Source organism: Chrysoperla carnea, chromosome 3 (genome assembly GCF_905475395.1).
Source record: "Chrysoperla carnea chromosome 3, inChrCarn1.1, whole genome shotgun sequence".
Lineage (NCBI taxonomy): Eukaryota > Metazoa > Arthropoda > Insecta > Neuroptera > Chrysopidae > Chrysoperla > Chrysoperla carnea.
The window spans coordinates 18,232,806-18,258,635 of NC_058339.1; the positions used below are offsets into that span (position 1 = coordinate 18,232,806).

Sequence of the window (25,830 nt, forward strand, 5' to 3'; positions counted from 1 at the left end):
TTATTTATTAAAACGAATTTATTAAAAACGAACGCATAATTTTTAAAACGCCAAAACGGGAGTGGCTAATACTATTTCATGATAACACGATATGCCATCCCTTCAATAACAAGTTTTTTGGCCACTCCTGCATAATATTTCTACTAATTTGTATTATTCATCGATATCCCATAAAAAATCGATATGATTGATACGCATCGAACGCATGTAAAATTCCCAAAACTGTACCCAGTCCCTGCAAAATATAAAAAAATAATTATGAATAATAGGAGCACTTAAATACAAGAAGTACAATAACGCTTACATAAACTAGTGACATAGCTGGATACGCTTGATGGCGCATTACATTTAAGTGTAATAAAAATGTTTTTACAGCAAATGCGAGGTATGATGAAGCACTAAAGTATGTAATAGCCGCTACTGCATTAAATGCTGTTTCCTGTATAAAAATAGAAATTTTTAAACGTATAGGATAATTTGCATATGGTGGATCAATAGCAAGTGAGATATTAGCGAGAAAATTTACCCACACGGACATCAATGTCTCATTCGGAGTCAATGCTTTACTGATACGTCACTGAATGATATTGATCCATAGATATTGATAGTTTTACTTACAAATAATGATTGTCGAATTAAATTATATGATTTTTCTGATACTATATAACAACCTAAAAGAATCGTTGCTGTCATCATACACGAAGATGCCGTTGTTAAAAATCCAAAATATGACGCACCAATTGTTCCTGAATATTCCATTCCATATTCAAGTAAAACACTTTGACAAAAACTTGCTAATAACTAAAAAATTACGAAAAAGATTTTATAGAACATAGAAAATCTTAATAATTTGTTATTTCTGTTTATCATAGTCTGGTAAATACAGGGCCGTAACGAGGGTACATAGCGCCGGTGGCAAGTATTTAAGTTGCGCCTTATATATATCGAGATCGGCTCTAACGATTTTGATGAATATTCGTATACTTTTATATTATTTTGATAAACCAAGTATGTACTCCTTGGGTAATATTTTTCAAATTTGTGATCAAAATTAACCTAGCTCTAATAGGTTTCAAGAATGTGGAGTCCAGGTCACGAAATTAAACATATAAGTGATAGCTATAGCGAAAAATTGACATAACAGCTGAAAAAAATGACCCGAATTTTTTAACTTTATGACGTCATAAGAATCCAAAAAATTTAATTTTGCTCTATTACATCCAAATTTTATCCAATTTTGATAAACCAAGTAAGTAATCCTACTAAATTTTGGTCCTATTTTTCAAATTTATGATCAAAATTAACCTAGTATTAGAGCTAGGACATTCTTTGACTGCTGGGCGGTAGGAAGTTCGCCGGGTCTGCTAGTTTATTATAATAATACAAAAGACTAATTCTACATTTGGACGTATAATGATTAACATTTTCTGAATTCAAAACTCTAATTAAAACTCATTATTGTATAACAATTTCAGAAAAATTCTTTTTACAGAATGATTCCTAAGTAAAACTAAAATTTTCACTTTTATGTGGGAACTATTTCTGTGTTTATATGATAAGCTTTCTAATATTAAGAATTGGAAAAACCCAATTAATGTATATAAATAAAAATGAATCCCATTTTTTCTTTCTGTTTGGGGATTTTTAATTTTTTTAAATTTTTGTTGTACCTGATATTTTTTTCAAAAATATTTTTTAAAGGGTTGTGTAGTCAGAAATACGACCCATCTTTGTTTTGATCTGCGATATTAAATAAATTAATTTTGCTTTCCAAGTACTAAATGTACATACCTACTTAAAATTCAAATAGTTAAGATAAACACATGTTCACTTACAATTTCTACAATTTTCATAACTCCAGGCGTAGTTTTCAAAAATCGAAAATGTATACACGTACAACACGTACAACAGCAAACATTAATACCACTACCCCCGTAATTATTATTTGGCCCAAAACCACCACCTCCGTTCATATTAATTATATGAGGTCTTGCTCGACCTGCCATTTTAAAGTGACTACACTCAAATGAATTATCACAGCACTAAATAATTAAATTAATTTTAATTAAATTTAATTCTTTTGTTGAAAAATATTTAATTGTTAAAATATATACGCTGTACCTTTGCGGGAGTGTGTATACCATGTATGTTTACTAACTATTAAAGTATGCCGTCAGGAAGACGTCCTGTGGCACGCGACTACGACGGGTGTTTGCTCCCGGTATCTATTTTTATACATTTTATAATATATACAGGAGATACCTATACACATGTGTATGTTAAAACATATGTTGGATTTTTAAGTATCGAGAATAATAAAACTACCGCAGATTTATTTCACAAAAGTTTATTACTATGTTCAACTAAATATTTTTCGCTTGATTTTGATTGTAATAGATTATTTTTCGACAGGCACTGAGATTATTTAGGAGGCCGTTGATCGTCTGCCAGAGATGGACAAAATTTATTCGAATGGCAAAGAAGAATAACCAAATTATTCGTGGATGACGAATATAATTATCGAAGGATCTTATTATTATTCGAATAAATTATTCGTTGAATTAATTGCCACGAATAATTACTTATTGGAAAACCTTATTAACTTTTCTCGGAAAATAATAACTAAACATATCTGAAAGACTGTTGTTTGAATCCACAAAAACAACGAAACTATGAAAAAGCTATCAAATAAGGAATTTTAATTAATTAATTGATTTAATCCCAAGAGTTACTTGAAATAACAGTGTCCCATTTTCTTTAAGGAACGATGATTTTTTTTCTTCGTTTGATTACAATAGTTTATTTTTATATTCAAAATATAATGAAAATAAAATGATTATCGGGTGAATATCCTAATTATTAATTTTTCTAGTAGATCACTTTTGAAAGCATATCAAGGAGTCATAGCAGTGGGGGCCCCCGAAACACGGGTTTCAAAAGCACTTTCGAAGACTAAAAAAAGGGATGAGAAGTCGAATTTGTATAAAGAGGCATGATAAGGGAGCACCAAGTGCGTTGACGAAGACTAAAAAAGGGAAAAAGAGAAAATTTTATGGAAGGATGCCTCAAGGAGGGCACCAAATTAGTTAACGAAGACAAAAAAATAAGTCCATTTATAGATTTTCTCCTTTTGAATAAATTTTGTGGCATTTTACACTTTTGGGACCTACAAGACTGATTTATTCCGGAATTTACGTCGAAGTATTTTAGATTTCTTAAATAGTTATTTTTTTTAGATGAAAAATATTATTTAAATAATAGAAAATAAGGTTTCGCGTAGGTTTCGCTTTCGTCACTAAATATATTTTCCAACTAGAGGAAAAATTAAATTTAATAGTGAATCTTTAGGTCTTCAATAAATTAAAATGTAATTACAGTAAATACAGTGTGTCCTTTTTAACTTGAAATTTTGTTAAGAATATCTCCTCTCTTATGAGTAAAGGTTCACTTCTGAAAGATCTCGAAAATCTCAACCACGCCCACGTAGTGCCAGCTCTTATAATAATTTTTTTTAGCTTCTAATACAACTTCTATAATAATTTTGTTTAAAAACCTTTTTTATGTAAAAAAAAAAAAGAATTACAGCTTAGTCTTAAATTAAGTGGGATATTCTGTATACTATGCGGAAATAATATACATGAAGGTTGTTAAAATTGATCATATATTTGTTTTTTTAAATCTTTTAAGGAAAAATTCGAGAAATTCGAGTATAATAATGAAAAAGACATGTCCCAAATAGACTTTTCTATGCCAGATTATTTAAATAGAGCTGCAAGACGGTTTATAGTATGCTATATGGCGCAACTGATATCTACGAAATTTACGAAGAAAATATTCTGTGTAACAACCATTTTTGTTATGGAATTGTCGTTCAAAGAATTGAAATAAGACATAGTGTTTAGGAAGGGATAAGCTAGTTCAAGATTGAAGGTGAAGGATATTTTATATTTATATTTGAGGGTATTTATTTTTAAAGTTAACATTTCCTAGCGAAGCGGACAGGTAACGACTAGTTAAAATAAAACTAAACACTTGCTTTATTATAATATGAACACATATTTTTATTAGTAAAATAATACAAAAGTATTTTTTTCAAAAATTTGTATATAAGTTAATAATATTTATAAAATTATTCTTATTTCTTATAAATAATTAAAATAAAATTTATTGTAAGATAAACTTAAACCTCAGTTGTCTCTATGAAGAAAATAGTGTGTTGGAAAATATTATCTGTTTCGTTGTGCTTAGACCCCATATCTTGGAGGTTTCATAAATAGATACCTTCCAATTTTGTAACTGCAAATCCATGAAATAGAAATTTGTGTTGAAAGCTTTGAGCCTTTATTATACCTCGTTTTATGATTACTCAGTATAGTGATAAGACTCCTCATTTTTGTTTACATAAAATGTGGAATCTTATCTGCCATACCTATATTATTAATTTGATTAATTTGCATAATTGCAGAAATAATAAATAGTTATGTAGAAATTTCACAGAGACAACTGTAAATAAAATAACAATATAACTTCATACCATTCTCTTAAAAAATTTAGTATAACTCCTGGGTCAAAAGTAAAACAATAATGGGACGTATGAGTAGGAACAAAAAAAATCAACGTTAAATTATTTTTAATTACCAATTTTCTTTCACTACCGGTTTCGCTAGGATTTTTTTTCGTTTGGATTTATTTGAAAAAAAGGAAATAGTTTAGCTATTTTCTTTAGTTGCTATCTATTATTTAATTTGATTTTTATGCGAAATGTAAAGCTAAATGATACATTAAGTAAATTGCAATTTTCTACCTGTTAGGTATTTCCTTTCGCTACATTTATTCTCTCAAATATATAAAATTGTGTCCACCCACCCGTCATTTAAATAATATGAAGATATATTAAAAATAAATATTTTAATTTTTGCATTTTCATTAAAGGTTGAAGTTCGTTGATGTTGATAGTTTTCTTATAAATTATACAAAAACAAACACATAAATATCATTTTTACATTTTTGTTCTGTTCTTATAAATCAAAGAGTTTAGGCACATTTTGAAACACACTTGCATTATACTGTGGAGTCGCGGTAATTGAGCTTTCGCTAAATTTAATATCTCTTATAATCGGGCATAGTGAATGGTGTGTAATTTTATACAAAGTTTGTGGCTTGTTTCAAACTTTTCATGATTCATTTGGCATAAGTTTATCTTGTCTCACAACTTTTGCCCAACTGCAAGAGATTAACAGCACTCTATAATCGGACGACCTCACTAATTCGAGAACTAAACACCATTTGCACCGATTTATAACAGATACCCAATTATCTAGATCCCACTGTAAATGAATTTGTTTTTTTTACACATTAAAGCTTAATATTCTAATAAATTACATACATCGATATATTTCTTTACAATATAACAGAGTAATATTTAAAAATAATTTATTAATTTATATTCCTCGATATGTTTTTGTTGCTAATATTGTGCTGAATAAGTATAATAACGAGTTGATCAATGATAATATCTGAAAATAATAAAATTTAAATTAATGTCAAGGAATATGTTATTCTATTAAACACGCACACAAGTTTCAAAGTTTGAGAAAAAATCGTAAAAAATATTAAATTTGATTCTTCTGATTTTGATGATTTTTTTTTCAAAATGATTCTTTTTTATACTATTTAAAACCAGAAACATTCCAAAGGGGGGATTATCTGGTAGGCAATGTCGAGACTGATATATCGACACCCAGCCAAAATCGCTAATGAGAGAAGTTTCAAATTTCGAGAAGATATTGATTTTATGCTGTAGGTGTCACATAAGAAAGGATTTTTCGAAATTTTGTATGAAAATATATGCAAATCTTCATTTTTGAGTTCACTACTTAACCGATTTTAAAAATTTCTTCACATATAGAATGGTACATTATCAGCAAGTAACATGGGCTGTATTTTATTTTCAAAAAATTAGGGCTCTGCACCAAAAGTAAAAATACAGTAAAAAGTGAAAACATCTTTTTTAAGTTCACTATTTAACCGATTTTAAAAATTCTTTCACCTATAGAATGCTTTATTATCGTAAAAAAGCGTAGGATGCTTTCTAAGATATTTTATAATGACTTTACTTTTGTGTTTTTTAGTTTTTAAGACGATTATTTACTTATCAAAAATTCAGTATAATTATGGTGGGAGCGCAAGTAAATGTGTATATTTTTAGATATAGTAATCGTTAATCCTTCATCAAAACATGTATGTGATATTTTGACATTTACACAATATGGCTTTTTGTTATAATTCATTGATTGGGTTGATACTTACAGCAGCACTTAAATATGGCTTGTAGTAATAAGAATTCGAACTTCTGTTATTTACATTAACCATTAAGATAATTCCAGCAACTAATAAACAAATAAATCCTACAGCATGGTATACCACTTCCTGCAAAAATTTGAAAAAATTTTTAATATTCTTATCCTATCTCTTCTTGAAAAATAACAGGCGATCTATTATGAATTAAATTTCTAAGAAACGACGAAATTTAATTCACAAATAGATTACATCACTGTTGTGTAAAACAATCTTATACAAACAATGGTTCTTCTTTTATTATGATTTTTCAGATTTTGTCCGCAACTAAATATAATTTAGAAAGACAATTTTTATCAATGAAGCCCAGGGTTTACAAATTTTAATGTCACCATCTTATTCAGCGCATATTTTTTTTACATGAAAATACTAAATAAGCAGGCCTTTTTCAATTTCGGTCGTAAAAAAAGGCTCGACCAAGTCCTGTCGGTCGGGCCGTTCTCGAGTTTGGCGCTTATCAACACAAATATCGATTCTTTTTTTATTATTACAGATTATAAAATTCAATTTTACCGAAAAGGAATGAAAATCTATGTAAATATGTATCGTACCACTAATACTTACATAAATAGTTTTTGATATAATTGACCCAGTTGCAATTGATATCAAACATGACAGCAATAAACAAAATGTTCCAATCATAAATGTTGTTGTCATTAACAAATGAAATAATTCTGATTTTAATGCATGTAAGTTATATGTTGTTATATAATGTGCAACAATGGCTGTTGTTACAATCCCCAATACCTGTAAAATAAAACATATTTATTAATATAAGTAATTAATTTAATAAAAAAGAAATTATTGAATATTTTCAATTAAATATCAATACAGGGTTTTCCATTTAGAGGTCGATTTAAAGTTTGTATCGTTTATTTTACTATCAAATATGAATCCGACAACCTTATAGGCTGAAAGCACGAGGGACTTTGCATCAAATCCGGTAGTTTTGATTTTTAGTAGACTAGTTTATAATGTTCGTCGAATGAATAATCCAAGTTTGTGATCTCGAGCGCCGAACTTTGCCGAAAATCGAAAAAAGTCATGAAAATTTCGGAATTTTTTTGCAAATTATGGCAATTATAACACTAAGAGGCTAATTTTTGATAGTACCTTTTCAAGATGATTTTAAAGTAGACTAAATTTGTTTCAAGAGGCTAGAATCGTCTCTATTTTTCGAAAAAATATCTCATATCTATCGAGAATAAACCACAAAATATAATCTTTGAAATTATGCAAATTTTCAAATTGTTTGCCTTTTAAGTTCAGGTGAAGGGCAAGGTAAACCTTCTTCTTTCGAGGTAAAAAGAACATTTCTAATAAAAAGCCGTTCCATTAGATGCTTCATATAATGATCCACTTAAGAAAAATATAATATAACTTCTTTAATTTTCTAATTATAAGATTAATTGTATTTTATTTTTTGAGATGTTTCTGAAAATGAATCAAAACATTTTACTTCTTATCTAAACATGATTAGTGGCCTTAATAATATTTTAATTAAAGAATTATTATACCATGTATATATGTAGTATATATCAAGGTATATACTAAGTTTTGTCCCAAGTTTGTAACGCTTAAAATATTGATGATACGAACAAAATTTTGGTAAAGATGTTCAAATTATTCCATTTCCGGTTGTCCGTCGTACACGATAACTCAAAAATGAAAAGAGATATCAAGTTGAAATTTTTATAGCGTGCTTAGGACGAAAATAGTATGGTCGAGTTCGTAAATATGCAACAATAAACAACTTTTGTTTGAAACTTTTTGTTTTTGTTTGTTTGAGGGCGCAAATTATATATAGTATGTATTATATATAGGGATATCAGTTATATATGTGTGAAATGTATGTATGTGTAATGTGACAGGGTAATCAACACTGTCTATACATGGTATTTCAACAATTAACTCGGCCAATTGTTCATTTTCATTTGTTTAACAATAATTTTAATATTTTTCAAAAAAATAAAAATTATTTTCAATACAATGTAATAAGAATAATTTGCTAATAAAATATTTATAAATACAAACAAATGACTCATCATATGTAAAATAGTTTAACTATATTACTAAACACCTAATAAATAAAATTGGTCTCATCATACACACCATGTCCCCTAAAATTCCTCGAATATAAATTAGAAGAATGATATATGATGAAAAAAATTTATATTAAAAATAAAGAAAAAATAATCTGAAATCTTTAGTATTGGAAAACGGAATGTAGGTCACTCACTGTTTATAATGTCTTTTTTTATATTATACAATGCTAACTTCAAAGATGACGTCAACGCCCATGAAATTGTTACATATGGATTTAAAAATAAAAAAAATGTAAGACGAATTGTTTTAAAAAACAATTCATTAAACAGAGACGTGCATATTTTGTAATTATTATTTTTGTTCAGACTTGATTGCATCTTTTTTTTGCCACAAAATACGTCCAAGGTAATGTTTATCAATAACATATGGAGATGAATAAGCCGATCAGATGGACAGGATAATCTTCAGATTAATAAATTTTTGTTTTGTTAAAAAATTTATAAATTCATTTTTAAAATAAGCAAAAAGAATTTGTTTTGGTCGGTTAAGCCAGTATAGTTATAAGTTATAGTATTTGCAGGAGGTCAAATGATATCATTTGAAAATTATTTATGGAAAAATAAGAAAAATGTTTGTTATTAACCTAAAAACATAATATTTAAATGATTTTATATTTGATTATTGATAAATTATTTTATATGTTTTCTTGTTTGAGTTCATGAAGACTCCATAAATATTAAAAGTAATGGTGTAACTGAAAAGTTCAGGTTTAATTTAAAAGGACATTTAGCATTTTAGTATAGTTAGCTACAAGAAACTCCTAAATTTTAAATTATAGGGAAATCATTTGTTTTTAGTGTTGGTGCGGGAAATCACAAATACAAATTATTATAATATCATGTAAATCATACTTTTGCAAACTCTAAATAATTTTTATACCATGTATATGAAATATACCAAGGTATATCTACTAAGTTTAGTACCTCAAGTTTGTAACGCTTAAAAATATTGATGCTACCAACACAATTTTGGTATTCGCTCCGTGCGTGAGTTTCGTTTCCATGGTAACGATACACTACTTTAATTATAGAATTGTATGGATGCATATATAATTGAATGAATTGCATTTAAGACTTACATTGAAAATTTATTATTATTGTCTCACAAATTTAAATAAATAATTATGATAATTTACATTTGAAAAATAATATTTGTGCAATTTGATTTCTTATTTTCACAATTTTTAATGCATTAAGTTTAATTAATTCGTGTTTTACAATAATTTTAATTTGACATTTCTATAACATTAACATGTAAAGAACTGCAAATTAGTAATAACAGCCCCCTTTAACGCCAAAATTTTTCACTGGAAACGCTGGCATCGATTTTATTGTGCCTACCAGGACTACGCACGCAACGAAAAGGTGTTCATAAAATCATCTAATTAGTCCATTTTCGGTTGTCCGTCCGTCCGTCCGCCTGTCAACACGATAACTCAAAAACGAAAACAGATATCAAGCTGCAATTTTTACAGCGTACTAAGGACGTAAAAAGAGGTCAAGTTCGTAAATGAGCAACATAGTTTAATTGGGTCTTGCGTCCGTTGGACCCATCTTGTAAACCGTTTGAGATAGAACAAAAGTTTAAATATAAAAAATGTTTCTTATAAAAATATAAACAACTTTTGTTCCAAACATTTTTTTGTAAACATCACTGTTTACCCGTGAGGTTGTAAATTATGCACAAATTGTATTGTATTGTATATTATATGGAAATATATAGCAGTTATGTATGTGTGACATGTATATATGTGTAATGTGATAGCATCAACACTGACTATATATGATATTTCAACAATTAACTCAGTCAATTGTTTGTTTTCACTTGTTTATTTTGTGTTTTTAGTTTTTTAGACTATTATTTATGAAAAATTCAGTAAAAATATGGTGGGAGCGCAAATAAATGTATATATTTTTAGATATGGAAATCTTTAATTCTGAATATCCTGAACAAGCATTTTGATTTATTTTAAATAACGACTTTTATTTCAATTGAAAATAGAACTTGACAATTTCCACTTAAAATTAAAACACTCAAAAAATTAAAAAAGGCGAATAGCTTAAATCATTTTTTAATAGTTATTTGAAGAATGACCAAGTTTATGACATCAGCATTAATTTTTCAAATCCCATAAAACTGTTAATTAAAGTGTGATGTAATGAACATAAAATGTTGATGTAAAGTTTAGTCTAAAGAATTATATTTATACAAAATAAACTGCTCTAAAATAATTATAGAAATTAGCAGTCTAATTGAATTAATGAAAAATTACGTAAAGCGATGGTTTATACATATTATTATTAAATAAATTCACACACCTTTATTTCGAATTTTTTCTATCTACCAATCTTTGTAAATATTATTTAGATAGGTATTATTAATATCATTAATGACTAAACAAATAACATTAATTCATAACTATTTTGTATTTTACCTTGTATTAATATACAAATATTTAAAAAAATTAACAAATTAAATCAAAATTTTTGAAACACAGATTGTTTATTTGAATTTTATACAATTGTTATACCATGTATATATGTAATATGCAAGGTATACTAAAGTTAGTCCCAAGTTTGTAACGTTTAAAAATATTGAAGCTGCGAACAAAATTTTGGTATAGGTGTTCATAAAATCACCTAATTAGTCCATTTTCGGTTGTCTGTCAGTCTGTTCGTCTGTCTGTCAACACGATTGCTCAAAAAAAAAAAATCAAGCTGAAATTTTTATAGAAGCTAAAAAACTATCCGACCAGCCGTCAAATGTACCCGATTTTTGTACTTTTTTGGTTGGTTTTAGTTCGTATCTCAAAAACTATTCGACCAGTCAACTTTTTTGGGTCAAATTTACCTTATATACTTAGTTTTATTGAAATTTTAGATAAAAAAGTTTCTCGATTTTTTGCAATTTTTTTTAAGGGGTACGTACCTTTTTGAAAAAATCGAGAAAAACGCCAAAAAATTTTTGTTTTGGTTTATATTGGCTTACGGTCTATTAAGTCTATAAATAAATATTATATCTATAAGTGGATATTATTGTAATGCGATGACTTTATCACTATTAAAAATGCATATTAATCCATACCGCCAATAGCATTTTACGCAATTTACATGAAAATGCTAATAAGTTTATTGAATGAATCATTTGAATTAATTTTCTGGTGATGTAAATACTGTAATACTTTATGAAATTTTGTAAAGAATATTATAAAATAAAAATTTATTTTTAGCAAACAAATAAAATTAAACTATAAACACAAAAATAATATTTAAAAAAATGATTTTATAGTTAAAGATTTTAAGTCATAGTCTATTTTAAAATTCTTTGCCAAGACTTCATACAAAAGACTGAGACTACAAAATTTTTTACAGCTAGAGATTGCGATACATAGTGGCAAAGCGAATTAGATGCTTGGAATCCATAAAAAAATACAGCACAGTGATCAGGTCGTCGTTTTGTTACTGATCAGATGTTCATTACCCTTCCCCTATGGGTGTATAGAGTTTTAAACCCTCCTCCCCTCGGGACCCTTTACGTAATTAATAAATGGCCCCCAATGTAATTGTCTCGATATTAGAATAATCGTTGATATTAATAAATTGCAAACCATTTTTCAGTCTCAAAAACTGGTAGGCACCTCAGGCAGGGCTGGATTTAACATTTGAGGCCCCCTGTGCCGAAAAATAGGGGACCCCTTCTTATTTTAAAGACAAAAATATAACCATCACGTGTAATATGAAATATTATTTAAATAGTATTGAAATAATTTAAACGTCAGTTTCATTGTATGTTAAAATTTCTTTAATTATTTTGACTATCTGATTTTTACAGTAAATTTTACTTTGTAATTATTATAAGCACTCTGAGTTATTGAGTTTTGGAGATCTACGAATGAAAATCGCATGCTCGCTTATTCCATCAGCCATTTGCTGCTTCATTTTTTCCCATTTTTTTCCATTTAATTGTTGGGGTCCCCAGACTATCGGTGGCTCTGGACTTGTGCCCAGTCGTGCCTATGTATTAATCCAGCCCTGATCCCAGTTAATATTAGCCACTACGTTTAAAATATTTTACGCCTATCATCCAGCCCAAATAATATTAATCGGGTATTTAATGAAAAACGGTAATTTAAATATTTTAATTTATATATGAAATGATAAATAAGTTTTGCAATTACTTAAACAAATGAAGTATATTTTTAATTTAACATGTTCTTTAAATAAATGATTATTTGTGTATTTAAATGTTCTCCGATTCTATCAATCAGCAGCTCAATTATTTTACATGAATAATAAATTTCATAATAATGCATTAAAAATAGTCAATTAAAAAATATGTCCACGAAAAGATTAGTTTATAGTCAGTCGATATTCGAGAAGTTACGGAGAAAATAAGAAAATATACGGAATAAATTATGGAGCGTAAATATCGTAGCTATCGATATAGTAGCTTGATCAGTAAGCGATGGGCTCGAGGATACTATTGATTTTTATGTTATTTGGAGCTTAGATCACAAATTGTTTGGCCTTCGGCCGAATTTTCGACCTTCTTAAGCTATATCCCCATTTTGGCCGCCTGTCTATAAGATCCGTAAGCCAGTTATATTTGGCCCAGAAAAACCAATGACGTTTATTCCTTTTTTGGGTAGATTTTCAATTTTGGCGTCTCGAGACTCTTTTCTCCTAATCGAGACACTTTCGAGCTTACTTTTACTGTAGCCATGTTTTGACTTTTTTTTACTAAGAGATGGCATACAATGAAATATAAAAAACAAAAAACCAAGGGAGTAGTTTATTGGCATCTACACCCAATGGATAAAGATGGTATTTTTGCATTCAGTGAACCTTAAAAGGTAAAGATTAATTTTCTTTTTTCTATTAATATTTCTATGTTACTTTTATATTTTCTTAGGTATAGTATAATATTTACCAATTGAATAAATTTTAAAATTCCAGGTGTTGTTTTCATATATCCTGTGTTTAATAAGAGCGCTGAGGTCGTCGTTGTTGTTGTGGTCCTTGTAACTGTGATCGAATGAGACATTTTGGTGATTGTTGTTTAATGGTCTCCACAACTGTAAAATAAATAACTTATATTAGGAATCAATGAAAATTAAGGATTAATTATATTCCCATAAAAATCGTTTTTGAATCAAAAATGTTACCGTAAAATGAAAAACAATTTTCAAATTAACACGGTACCTTTTTTGATTAAGTCATTTATAAATTACAGCTTTTAGTAATATAATTAAATGCTAATGTGTCTACAATAATCTCACATCATATATAGTCTAGCTAGGTATGAGTCACTGACCATAGCACTGAGAGTCAACAATTTCATTGAATACAATTTAATTTGAATACTTGAAGCAATGATAGTTTATTATTATTTTTTACCTTGATATTCTGATTTTGGAATCTAAAATTATGTCACGAATGCTTATACTCTTTTAAAGACGTTACCAAAAAATTGAGTGAAATATCTGAGTCTTGGTAGATTTTGTTTGATCTTGGAAAAATTAGACGAAAATTATGAGTAAAATTTTTCGATATATACCAAAGTTTTTGAAATTTTGATGTCAGGTGAGAGAGATGAGAATGATTTAGAGAAAATCACTTACAGAATAAATAACACACAAATGCCAATCATTTCATCACTTTTAATGTATTTGATGGGAAAACGAGTGTCACTTGTTACAATTTTCTTTATAGGAAAATATTTGTCATGCTTTTAACTAATGAATATTGGTTTTTCCAATTAATCTTAAAGAAAATTAGCATTCTTATATAATAAAGTATACCTTTAAAAACGCTTCAATATAGGATTTACTTATATGTTCAAAACGTAAACTTTAACTCATTTTGTAAATCGTTAGAGATAGAACAAAAGTTTAAATGTAAAAAAATGTTCTTTGTAAAAGCAACCAAATAAAAACAACTTTTGCTTGAAACATTTTTTTATAAACATCACTGTTTACCCGTGAGGGCGCAAATTAGGTATGTATTATAAGGGAATATCAGTTATGTGTGTGTGACACGTATGTAAGAGTGACTGTGTTCCTTTACTTACATAACGTACATTGTCTATACATGGTATTTCAATAATTAACTCAGTCAATTGTTTGTTTTCACTTGTATTTCAAAGTTTCTACTGTGTCTAGAAAAAGGACGTTTTCCAAGCTATAAGAGTATTGTCATTATTTTAATGTTCGTCATCTAACATTTGATGAAGTCTTGCTACTACCCGGAGACGACGTATCATCCTGTATTTAATTCCATTGAGTAGGAATCATTCTATATAACATATTATCGAATTATAACTTATATGTATAGTAAAAATATCAAAGTACAGTAACCTTATGTATACGTTTTTTGACTTTTGATTCCCTATTATTTTCAAGTTAGATAACATTTTCAAAATATCTCATATAAACAAATTCTGTTTATTGTTATTGATGATAAAGTATTTTTAAATAGATATAAATTATGTTCATAATATCCTTTTTGAATTTGTAAAATGTGAGGAGCTTCTACACGACCATATTCAAAACCATAATCTTATTACTCTTACTTAACTAACTATAACTTTTTAATTGTGAGTGTTAAGGCTTTTAAAAATAGATCTTGGTAATTTTTCTAACCAAATTTTCATTAGTTACTCCAATAGCCGGAACAAAACAAGTAGGTTTATAAAGCAATTTTCTACAGATGGGATTTTTTTGTTGGAATATATTCAAGGGAATGCCTCAAATACACCCGCAATTTAGCAGAGCGGGGAGCGCAAGATTCAGCTGCCTCATGGAAAACACGTTTTATCAAATAGATGGTGAACTGTCGTGCATTGTACGACAAATATATCATTTTCGAAGATAGTAACATTTTCTATAATTTAAAACTCTTTCATTAAAAACTTATTTCTGTATAATGTATAATGAAACTTTGATCCCCTTCAAAACGTCGAATTTACTCGAAATTTGTCATACTTATCAAGGACCGATGACAATACATTAATTTAATAAGTTTATTTGATTATCCAGATCAGGATTTTGCAGGATTAGCTATTTTCATATTTGAAAATAGATACATTTATTTGCGCTCCCACCATATTTTTTTTATAGTTAATTTTTTATAAATAAATCATAATCTAAAAAACTAAAAAAAGCAAAATAAATAATAGTAAATAAAAAAATCGCTTTTGTAACTAACTGAACTAAAAGATCATTTTATCGTTAAAAAGCGTGGGGTGCTTTTTAAGATATTTTAATATGACTTTACTTTTATCAATATCTGTTTATAAAATATTTACAATAATTGAAATTTAGCACCCCACGCTTTTTTACAATAAAATAATTTTTTGAATTTAAAAAAATTATTTTCCACCTTTTAGTTCAGCTAGTTACAAAAGCATCTTTTCTAGTTTTGAAACTATTATTTATTATTTTTACGACTGGCAACAGACCCATGTGTTTATATATCCACACATATACTTCCAAAACTTGATTTTAGATTTAAAAGACAGTAAACGACAAATTAACGAAGTTCTAACATCCCATTTTCGCCTTTATTGTCTTATAATTGCCGTACATCAGTTTAAAGAAGAAAGAAAAGTCACTGAAGTTAGAAATATGCCAAACTTAAGGCTTTGCCACAGATTCGTAGATCACTGCGATTGAAGTAATAAAACTGTTCCAAGATCTGTATATGGAAGTACCTAATAAAAAAGTATGTTAAGAAAACACTGAATTGAGGCTAGTCAATAGTTTACAAGTTTAGCGTCATATTGGTATAGAAGCGCACTTATCTGAAATATTTTTTTTAAAAGGATAACTGATTATGATTTTGTACATGACATGATAAGATAATAGGTCAAAAGTGATTTTTTTCATTTAAACGTTTTTTAAATAACTGATAAATGAATTTTTATAAGGAAATTATTCTTAAAAGTGTTTATTTTTAACCAAAATGTAAAGAAATATTATTTTTAGATAATTTCATTCAATAAAAAAGCTTAAGAAGCGGATTGATTTAAAAATTTTTAATTTGATAATTTGTAGTTTTTTTTTCTTCAAATTAGATATCTTTAATTGTAAATCTTCTACTTCTGACCCCAAAATTTCAACATTTTTGAGTTTCATGTTCACCCCTCGTTACCGATTCGCCAACAGGCGATTTTGTTTACTGAGCCACTTGAAACTTTTGTAAACTTCTAGCTGAGTGAAAATGGGTTTCGATTCGAAGTCTCAAAATTTTTTTATAGTAATATTTGCTGAGTTGTGAATAGGCCACCAAAAATTTTTAATTGCATTTTATCATTTGATCATATTTTAGTTTTACTATGTACCATATGTGTACTATCCAAAAGGGTGTGGTTATATGTTTTCTATATAATAATCAATAAAAATACATAATTTACTTCAAATATTTATCTCTAATTTAGAAAAAAAATTGATATTCCCCAACTAAATTTTATTATAGGCTATGAACACATATTCCTGCTGATAACTGTTGAACATTACCACAAAGTATTAAAAGTGACCTATTTATCACCATAACTATTTGTTGATATTTGTTTCCTGTTGCAAGTGTTCAAATTTACGTTAATTTAATGAGTGTATTTTATTTGTTGCTGATATCTCTATTGAAAAAATTGATATGAATTTATATACTAGCCTATAAGGTAAACTGGTGGAATCAATTATATAGGGCTTCTAGGATATTCATCGAAGTATACGAAAAAGTGTTTTTAGAGATATATTGCAATTTTCAAATGGAATAAAATTTGGTAAATATTTCTGATTAATTTTGTACCGCGTTTAAAATAATGCCCAATGTTATATATTATATCTGTCGCAGTCAATTATCTTAATTAACCGTTCAGTTAACGGTCTAGCCTTTTTACTAAACGGCGCCGTTCAAGTAACGCCCTTAATGATATGCAGCCGTAGCTTTAATAAAACATTTAATGAACTGACTGGCTGATCCTTAGGCCATTCATATAATATTATCATTTATTTAATCATGGGATCAAATAGCGTGGGAGAAATAAAGAAATGGAACTCTCTGAATTTTTATCGCTCTAGTTTGTATCTGAGTACTGCTGCGAAAATCAATTTTAAATAGTATCATACTTAGTTCCAAGTTTTTGTCACTGCATTCCTCCATTGTCCTTTTTTTGCGTCAACGCAAACAATTTAGGAGAAATAGAAACATTGATTGCCGGCCCCATATTGATATTGTGTGGGCTCCAGCGCTAGGTGGCAGAAAGTGAAACTACATTCAAATGAATCAGCTAGGCAAGTAGTTAAACGTTATCGATCCAAGTCATTTGCCTACACACTACTAAGGGAAGTCCCACTTAAGCTCAAAGAATTCCCTACATGATTTTTCTCCTTTGTTGGATGGAAAATCTGATCATGTTGTTGATTAGGAGCAGCGTCTACAAAAGGGTTTGGCGTAAATGAAATCACTTAGGAGAAAAATTCAGCCATGGAAAAAAGTAATTTGTAAGAGCTGAAATTAAAACCTACAGCCTTATAATTACCCAAATATAAATTTATGGAAGTACAAATTTTCATTATACCATTTGTTATCCTAAAATTATATTAAAATTTTTTTTTTTTAAATTCCGAAAATATAATTTATAAATCGATAAAATAATTTTTTAATATTTTAGCAAAACTTATAAATTAAATTTAAAAGTGTTGAAATCACCCAATTTCTATTTTTAAAGTATGATTTAAAATGTAAATTTTTTTAAAAACATTATTTTCAGAATTTATGTCAAACATATGAAAATTTATTCATGAAAAACATGTATATAAACAATTAATAATCTATATATAAATGACCTAATAATCAAAGCTGTATGTAATGTTTTCCAAAATTTATTAAAGTTCCCGCCATAATTCATTCAGACAACAATAATACGAAAATATAAAATACATGTTTATTACATACATACCAATAAAATAATCCAAAATTATGGAAAAAAAATCACTTAAAAAAAATTAAAATGGGAATAAAACTTTTCATTTAATGTTCACACGGTGAGAAACAATAATGTACTGACACTTTAAAAAAAAAAGATTTTGAAAAGTAATATTCGGCGCCGCGCCGATAAAATATTAAATGACGCGCGCTACTGCTAGCTGCACCTTCTCAGCTATATAAAATATTTTTGTTTTACTTAAATGTTATTAAATTGTTTGTACAATCGTTTTAAATATATTTATTTATATCCCATGATAAAATTAATATAACGTAATTTTTTAATCGTGCTTAGTGTACGTGATCTTTGCAATGGTTTTTATTTCAACAGTAGTGGGTGTTTTATGTTCACATATTTTATTTGTGTATTGTTGTATTATTTTAATATATTCATTACAAAATAAGACAAAAAGCTCGTTAAAAAGTCGAGAGAAAAATCAATTCAGTCAGTTTAGAAGGTCCCGCGAGTTTTGGTGAGCTGTACAGGTAAATTTACGAAGACAAAAAAAGGAAAGTGAAGAAATAGAAAAAAATGTAATAAAGTAGACAAATTTTTGGCCAAAGGGCATATCAGGAGGCCCCAGATAAATTAACGAAGACTAAAAAAAGGGAAAGCAGTGAGTTTAGGCCAGGCATGGGCGAGTTATTTTAAGCCAAAGTCACCATTGTTATAAGTTTATTGCGTACTATAAAGTTTATTGTGTGTCTCTTTATTCAAGTCCGCATTGCTCCTAGAGAAGGAAGCGAGACGAGAATACGACTCTTCAACCTATTTCAGTTTCTCAATGGTAATGAGATAGGTAGAAAAAAATGTTGTCTCTCTGTCTTACTCGTACTATTGGTTGACACTGGTTAGGGTATCACTGTCTTACTCGTATGTTAGTTACGGAAGTCTGAGTGGTTTCTCCAAGCCACGCTTACCCATGCATGGTTTAGGCCAAAGGGCACCCCAGAAAACTTCAGGTAGAGTAAAAGAAAACACACACTCACAATCTCGTTGTTAGAAATTGTTACATGTGTTGACTTAATCCACTACTGATCATTTCCTTGTCTAGACAGGTATCAAACATCGTAGCTCATAAATATCACTGTGATAAACAGTGATAATTTTGTAAAAATTCCAAATTAAAGGCTTTTTTTTTTTTTTTAATTCGACTGATACATTTATTTTATCAATGTGGAAACTCGGTAGGCAATTCGCTTTACTTATATACAAAGTGTTGAAGTTTCGAGTATAAAAAACATCATTTTTCAACTTACCTCATCGTTTTGAAATGTAACATATTGATAGTGACGTTGTTATCACTTCACTATGGGAACCACGACAAAATCAAAATAGTTTATTCTTTCCATTCGTGTTCGATAATGCTCTAATCACGATAATTGTTTCGCCTAACTATGACAAATTCATTTACCTGTCGGGTTTCCATTCAAGATATCAAAGTCTGCAGTCACAAAAATCACTACTTAGTGGTGGGTAAAAAATATGATGCCATTTTTAAGTTTTAAACATAGCGTTAAATGTTGGGTAGGTAAAGTATGAAAAACGAGACGTGATATATATGTATCCTCGGATCAAGCAACGTGTTGTATATGTATCCTCGGATAATTGTTACGCACTTAATTTTACAATTATATTCTCTTTTACAATTATATTAAATTTTATTTACCACCAGTCATTCCGGATAAATGAAAATACCAACTGAACGTGTTAGTTACTAGGCCCTCAGAGAAGTTTCAATAAGCGGGACATCCTAGTACCAAACATATACCATACAGTGTTGGGATCCATCAAGTAATTAAGAACAACGCTCTTAATTACTTGATAAAGCCGGGCTATTAAAAATTTAAAATGAATAAAATTCGTTTTCCATACGGATTAATTTATATATTATATCCTTTATTAAAAAATTAATAAACTTAATTATTTTGCCAACAAAAAATATCTATAAAATAAAAAAAGTCGCTTCCGTTTTACGAATTTTATCGCAAACAAAATGTTTTACATTGAAAAAACATGTACATTTGATTAAAAAAAACAATACAATATAATTAATATTCAATTAAAACATAAAATAAGTATTTTTTTAAATATTATTATTTCGTTTTCATAAATTAACAAAGAAATCATTTGTAAGAAATTAAGGAGTTTTACGATATAGTGTTAATTCTTAAAAAGCATCATGAAAATTTAAGGATGTTCCAGCATGGTATTTGCAGTTTCTATGTTAAAGCAATGGTACAATTTTTTTTTCGACAGAATTTAACGAAAAATTAAATTTAAGAATTTAATAATGCTTACTATTATTTCCCAAAGTTTCAGAAATTTTGACCGTTTAAAATGGGAAATAATTATGCCAACGTCCCAATTTCGATCAATTTACGTCAAAATTAATATCTCGAAAGTGAAAATTAATTTCTAATTTTTTTTTTTAGAATTGTATTGTATAAACATTTTTTTCTACTTTTTCTTCAATATATAATAATATCATAAAAAATAGTTGGAGAGACCGGACATTTTACATGCTTTAAATGGGACATGACCCTCAAAATCGCGAACTTTGTCTTTAAATATCTCGCGATCTAAACGGTCAAAAATTATGAAATTTTAGGAATTCATAAATAAAGCTATTATAAACCCGAGAAACAAAATTCGGCCAAATCTGTCGAAAAGTGATTTCATGCTGGTACTACCTTAATTCAGTAAAATCTTTTATAGAAAACGAGTTTAAATTATCTCTTGTGTTTTTTATGTTATAGTTAGGTCACGCGGACAGACAAGAAGGCGAACATCGCTCAACAACGAAATAGGCAAATACTAAGCAGTATGCAACATTCCAAAATAAAATAATCCTTTCATTTTGCAGTGTTATTTGTATATACAGCGATGTATGCCCAACTTGATACTTGCCTATGTTCGTTGATGAGTAATTTTCGTCTACAGCTACTAATAAAAGCTCTACTTGAATGTATGATGAAGGACTTTGGATTCTGGATGGGCAAAAGAGGCAAGAAGTCTTGAAACTGTAAATTAGATATATCATTTAAAAAAAACAACTTTATTCTACTTCTGAATCTATCAACAGTGTCGCGCTGACAGTTTCCGTTTTCAAATAATTTTTCACTGACAATTTTTTACTGTTTCAAAAGTTATCTTTCCATCACAATCCAAAAGACCTTCGCCATATCATAAACTTTAATTTCCCCACAAAATGATCGTATTATCTGTTATTTTGAAAAAAGTAAATCACACTATTTAATAACCCTAAACATAAAACTCTTTAATTTTTATTTACACAGAAGTATTGACAAAGGAGTTAGACTATAAATAGAGTACTTTGTCTATGAATATTTCATCAAATATTTTCTTTGATGGCCAGAATGGGTTATTCAAGATCTAAAAGGAATTTAGTTCTATAAATACCATCGACATAAGAGTCTGATAGACATTATAATAAAGTTTTAGCAGCCACAGAGGCGGGTCATGAATTTGTGGGGCTTAGGGCTAATACCAGACCATAACGAGGGTTCGCTGTTCAATAAGTGGTATCAAAAAGTACCATATTGGCAATTTTGATAAACCAAGAATGTAATCCTACTTAATTTGAGTCATACTTTTCAAATTTGTGATCAAAATTTACCTTGCTGTAAAAGATTTCCAGAATGTGCATCCTGGTTCCAGAATTAAGCACATAAGTGATAGCGAAAAATTGACATCACAGCTAAAAAAATGACCCAAAATTAGTGGCTTACAAAAAAAATTCCAATAAGATCGGATCAAATTTACCTGTGTTATCAAAAAATCGAATTATTTAACTTTATGACGTCATCAGAATCAAAAAAATTTAATTTTGCTCTATCACATCCTAATTTTGATAAACCAAGTATGTAATCCTACTAAATTTGTGATCAAAATTAACGTAGTTCTGATAGGTTTCCATGAATGTGTACAAAGAGCAACTGTATACGTTATTATTGCAAAATAAATTGACAGGTTAGTATAGTTGTGATATATAAATTATAAAGCAAAATCTTAACATTTTTCTGGAGACTTGTACCATTTATATCCACGGGGCCCTGGACTGCAGCCTGAAAATCCCTTAAGAAGATCCACCCCTGAGCGGCCATAAGGAAAATAAATGATAAAATATCACAAATACAATAGTTTTGGAAAACAAAACAACTATCTATAAAATTAAAAGTTTTTATGATTGATTTTTCCCTCAAAAACAGATACCGCCATAGTAATTTAAATATGAAATTCTCTACGCAAAACAAGCAAATATGCCCGAATAAACTGTCATCAATCAACTGTTATTCACTAGTATGAATGAACAGTCTAATCAACAAGTGAAAATGGTTGGAATCTGAGTTAATGGTTGATACCTATATCATTGGATACTAAAGTTTTGTCTTTATTTGCGCCTTCACGAAAAACCAATCATATTAACGAAAAAATGTTCTATGTCTAATGATTTGCAAGACCCAATTGATCTTTCGTGTTGCGAATTTACGAACTCAAACTAATTTTTTACGTTCTGAACACTCTATCCAAATTTCAACTTGATATATTTCATTGTTTTTCAGTCATGGTGCTAACAGACGGACGGACAGATGGATGGACAATCGTAAATGGAGTAATTAGTCTATTTATGAACACCTATACCAAAATTTTGTTCGTATCATCAATATTTCTAAGCGTTACAAACTTGGGACTAAAATTAATATACCACAGACTAGGTACTGTTCTATTTAAAAGGTTTACGACTGCTTATAACTGCTTTAAGCCTACTAATTGATGATTTTTCCAATACTGTGATTTTTTTTTTATAAGATTGGCGCCATATTTAAATTATCATGACTAAACCTATCTACGACGTAACTAATTTTTCCAGTCTAAATCCAGCTAAAAAAAACATAAAACAAATCATACAAAATTACAATTTTACAAAACTATGTAGGTAATCTAACTATAGTTAATTTCACATGTAAAGCTTTCACTTCAGTAAAACTTGATTAGAAAAACAAAAACAACATTTACGCTTGACGTTTTAATTAATGATGATCTATTTCGATAAGTATTTTACTACAAAGGTTCATATTTTTATAGTTCAGAATTCGTAAAAAAATTACAAAAGTATATAAATATATTATTTTTTGTTTGTAAAATTTAAAAAAGAAAACACCGTGAATGAATTTTTTTTTAATAGAAAAAAACACAATAATTAATTTTAAAGCTAGCAATTAATTTAAGAATTAAAAAAATATATTATTATTATTAATTTGAACTTAATTAAGTGCATTTATAAGTGACATTATATATGTTTTCTTTTTTTTTGTTTTGTATATTTACATTTACATTTATTGTATTCTTAAATACGTATTAAATTACTTATTTTTTCAATTCCGTGGACGGAACAAATTGCGAGTGACTCACATGAATTATTTAACATTTCATATAGGGTAAATCTGTCCAAAAATACGCATTTTTTATTATTATTATCATATTTCAAAAATTTTTTTGGATGCGATATGATGAATGAGAGAGAAGACTGCCAGTTAGTACCTATGTATCATTGTTATAGTCATATGTCATAATCATATGATGCAATATCTAGCCAATGACATATAGATTAGACAAAGACACATAAGGTACTAAGTGGCAGTCTTGTCTCTCATTCATCATATCGCAAGTTATGGACCATGGCGTTCTCTATGTATAATATTCTATAGTATAAACTCCAAAAACATTTTTAGGGTTCCGTACCCGCAGGGTAACCAACGGAACACTATTACTAAGATTCCGCTGTCCGTCTGTCTGTCAGCAGGCAGTATCTCCTGCAGGGTAATACTTATAAGCCGTTATAACAACACAATAATGAAAACCAATATAAAAAATTCCAAAATGGCCACTATACAAAATTATTTTTTAAATTTAGGTATACGCGAGCCTGAATTTAGACTCAGTCTTGACCGGTTTTATTGTTTTTGGTGATGATATTGTACTGACTTATACAGGGTGTTATTGATAGCAGAAAAGTATACCAGTAAATTAAGCTTATCAAGACAAATAAAAAAAGGAAAAGCTCTTTACCAAATTTTTTTGATCTAGAATCTCCCGAATCAGGCTTCAGATCGAAATTTGGTAAATAGCTTTTCCATTTGTCTTGATAAGCTTAATTTACTGGTATACTTTTCTGCTATCAATAACAGAACACCGTGTATAACAAAATCAATGCTTTAATCTTAGGCTACAGACCTTCTAAAAATACGCACTAAAAGAGTCTAATATTACAAGAGAAAAAAATAAAGTGTCGTTCAACAAAAGCTTTCCAATATTCAAACCAGAGAAATTAGTACTTTACAGATAGTCAAACCAGAGTTTTCTCAATTGACTTTGTTTGCAAAAGTATTAATAGTTTTTCAAGGAAAGCCTAGATTTAAAAAAATATTGCGTGGTGTCTGCCGGAGAGCCTAAATGTCCATACATTAATGCATATTCTTAGGCAATGTGTATTCTTGGATAGTTTTACTTCAGGTATTTATATCATTGCAATAATTATATCAGAAAATTAACCATTAAACTATTTTAATTCCAAATTTTCGTTAAACTTCTTTTTTCCACTTGTGTTTATTATCTTTTTCCGAATTTGACTAGACAAATAAAAACTAAAAATGATTTGAAGTATAGTTTCTTTGTTCATAAAAATTTTTTTTCTAATATAATCAGTACAAAGTAAATAACTTAAATTCTAAGTAATTTATTAGAATTCTATTTATTTTCGATATATTGTACAAAATAATTTCTGTATGATGTTTATTGACCAACGCGATTGTTGTTTTTCCACTCGATATATAATAAATAAGCGCCAAGTGCATATGCTAATGTGTTGAATAAACCAAAAATCTGTAAAAAAAAGAATAAATAACATTTAATTCATTTTTTGAAATTGAGAATTTGTAAATAATATTTCTAGGATTATATTTATAAGAATTATATTTTGATTAAATGCTTAGTTTAGGTCCATATCCAAGCACTTGCATAATTCCGTACACTTCCGTAAACATAAAGAAATAAAGAATGGATTTATCTTGTCAAAAATTCCTTGTTTTCGTTAAATAAATAAAAAATTTGTCAAATCAAATTTAACATTGGGTCTCCGTAGATTAATTGGATTATTACCCATTTGTTTTCACTTGATAGTCGAATGTTTAATTTTACTTGCATTTGTTGTGTCTGGCATGTTAGAAAAAAGTTTATAATTTTCCTTTCGTTATAAGCAACAATTTTTGAATAAACAATATAGGTATAGCGTGCTTTATTTATATCATTTATTTACAATGCTTGCATGAAAGTTAATAACTCTTTCTTATCAAACTC

The 25,830-nt window shown here is 28.4% G+C and overlaps 3 protein-coding genes across 3 annotated transcripts in view; all 3 read right to left on the reverse strand.

Annotated features, from left to right (window-relative positions):
* Positions 1-38: 38 nt before the first annotated feature.
* Positions 39-2,026, reverse strand: LOC123296428 (protein singles bar). The gene is made up of 4 exons (XM_044877896.1): positions 1,836-2,026; positions 619-801; positions 305-439; positions 39-235 (listed from the first exon to the last, which is right to left on the reverse strand). Exons 1-4 carry the CDS (start codon positions 2,004-2,006, stop codon positions 158-160), a joined length of 567 nt encoding a protein of 188 aa, XP_044733831.1. The 5' UTR covers positions 2,007-2,026; the 3' UTR covers positions 39-157.
* Positions 2,027-4,892: 2,866 nt separating this feature from the next.
* LOC123296949 lies at positions 4,893-18,564 on the reverse strand. The gene is made up of 5 exons (XM_044878683.1): positions 18,424-18,564; positions 13,393-13,537; positions 6,922-7,104; positions 6,310-6,429; positions 4,893-5,516 (listed from the first exon to the last, which is right to left on the reverse strand). Exons 2-5 carry the CDS (start codon positions 13,504-13,506, stop codon positions 5,442-5,444), a joined length of 492 nt encoding a protein of 163 aa, XP_044734618.1. The 5' UTR covers positions 13,507-13,537; positions 18,424-18,564; the 3' UTR covers positions 4,893-5,441.
* A 5,990-nt stretch (positions 18,565-24,554) lies between these two features.
* Positions 24,555-25,830, reverse strand: part of LOC123296948 — a 34,011-nt gene continuing 32,735 nt past the window's right edge. The window contains exon 4 of the mRNA XM_044878681.1: positions 24,555-25,356. Within this exon, the coding sequence (XP_044734616.1) occupies positions 25,267-25,356 (90 nt within the window). The 3' untranslated portion in view covers positions 24,555-25,266. The remainder of the gene's footprint in view (positions 25,357-25,830) is intronic.

Bases quoted from the DNA above. Each gene is read 5' to 3' on its own strand.
- LOC123296428 (XM_044877896.1), bottom strand. From the start codon at position 2,006: ATGGCAGGTCGAGCAAGACCTCATATAATTAATATGAACGGAGGTGGT. The intron at 802-1,835 runs GTAAGTGAACAT...GTAATTTTTTAG, and splicing joins TTATGAAAATTGTAGAAATT to TTATTAGCAAGTTTTTGTCA. The intron at 236-304 runs GTAAGCGTTATT...TATATTTTGCAG, and splicing joins CAGCTATGTCACTAGTTTAT to GGACTGGGTACAGTTTTGGG.
- LOC123296949 (XM_044878683.1), bottom strand. From the start codon at position 13,506: ATGTCTCATTCGATCACAGTTACAAGGACCACAACAACAACGACGACC. The intron at 6,430-6,921 runs GTAAGTATTAGT...AAATTTTTGCAG, and splicing joins TTATATCAAAAACTATTTAT to GAAGTGGTATACCATGCTGT. The intron at 5,517-6,309 runs GTAAGTATCAAC...TATTATTTTCAG, and splicing joins AGCCATATTTAAGTGCTGCT to ATATTATCATTGATCAACTC.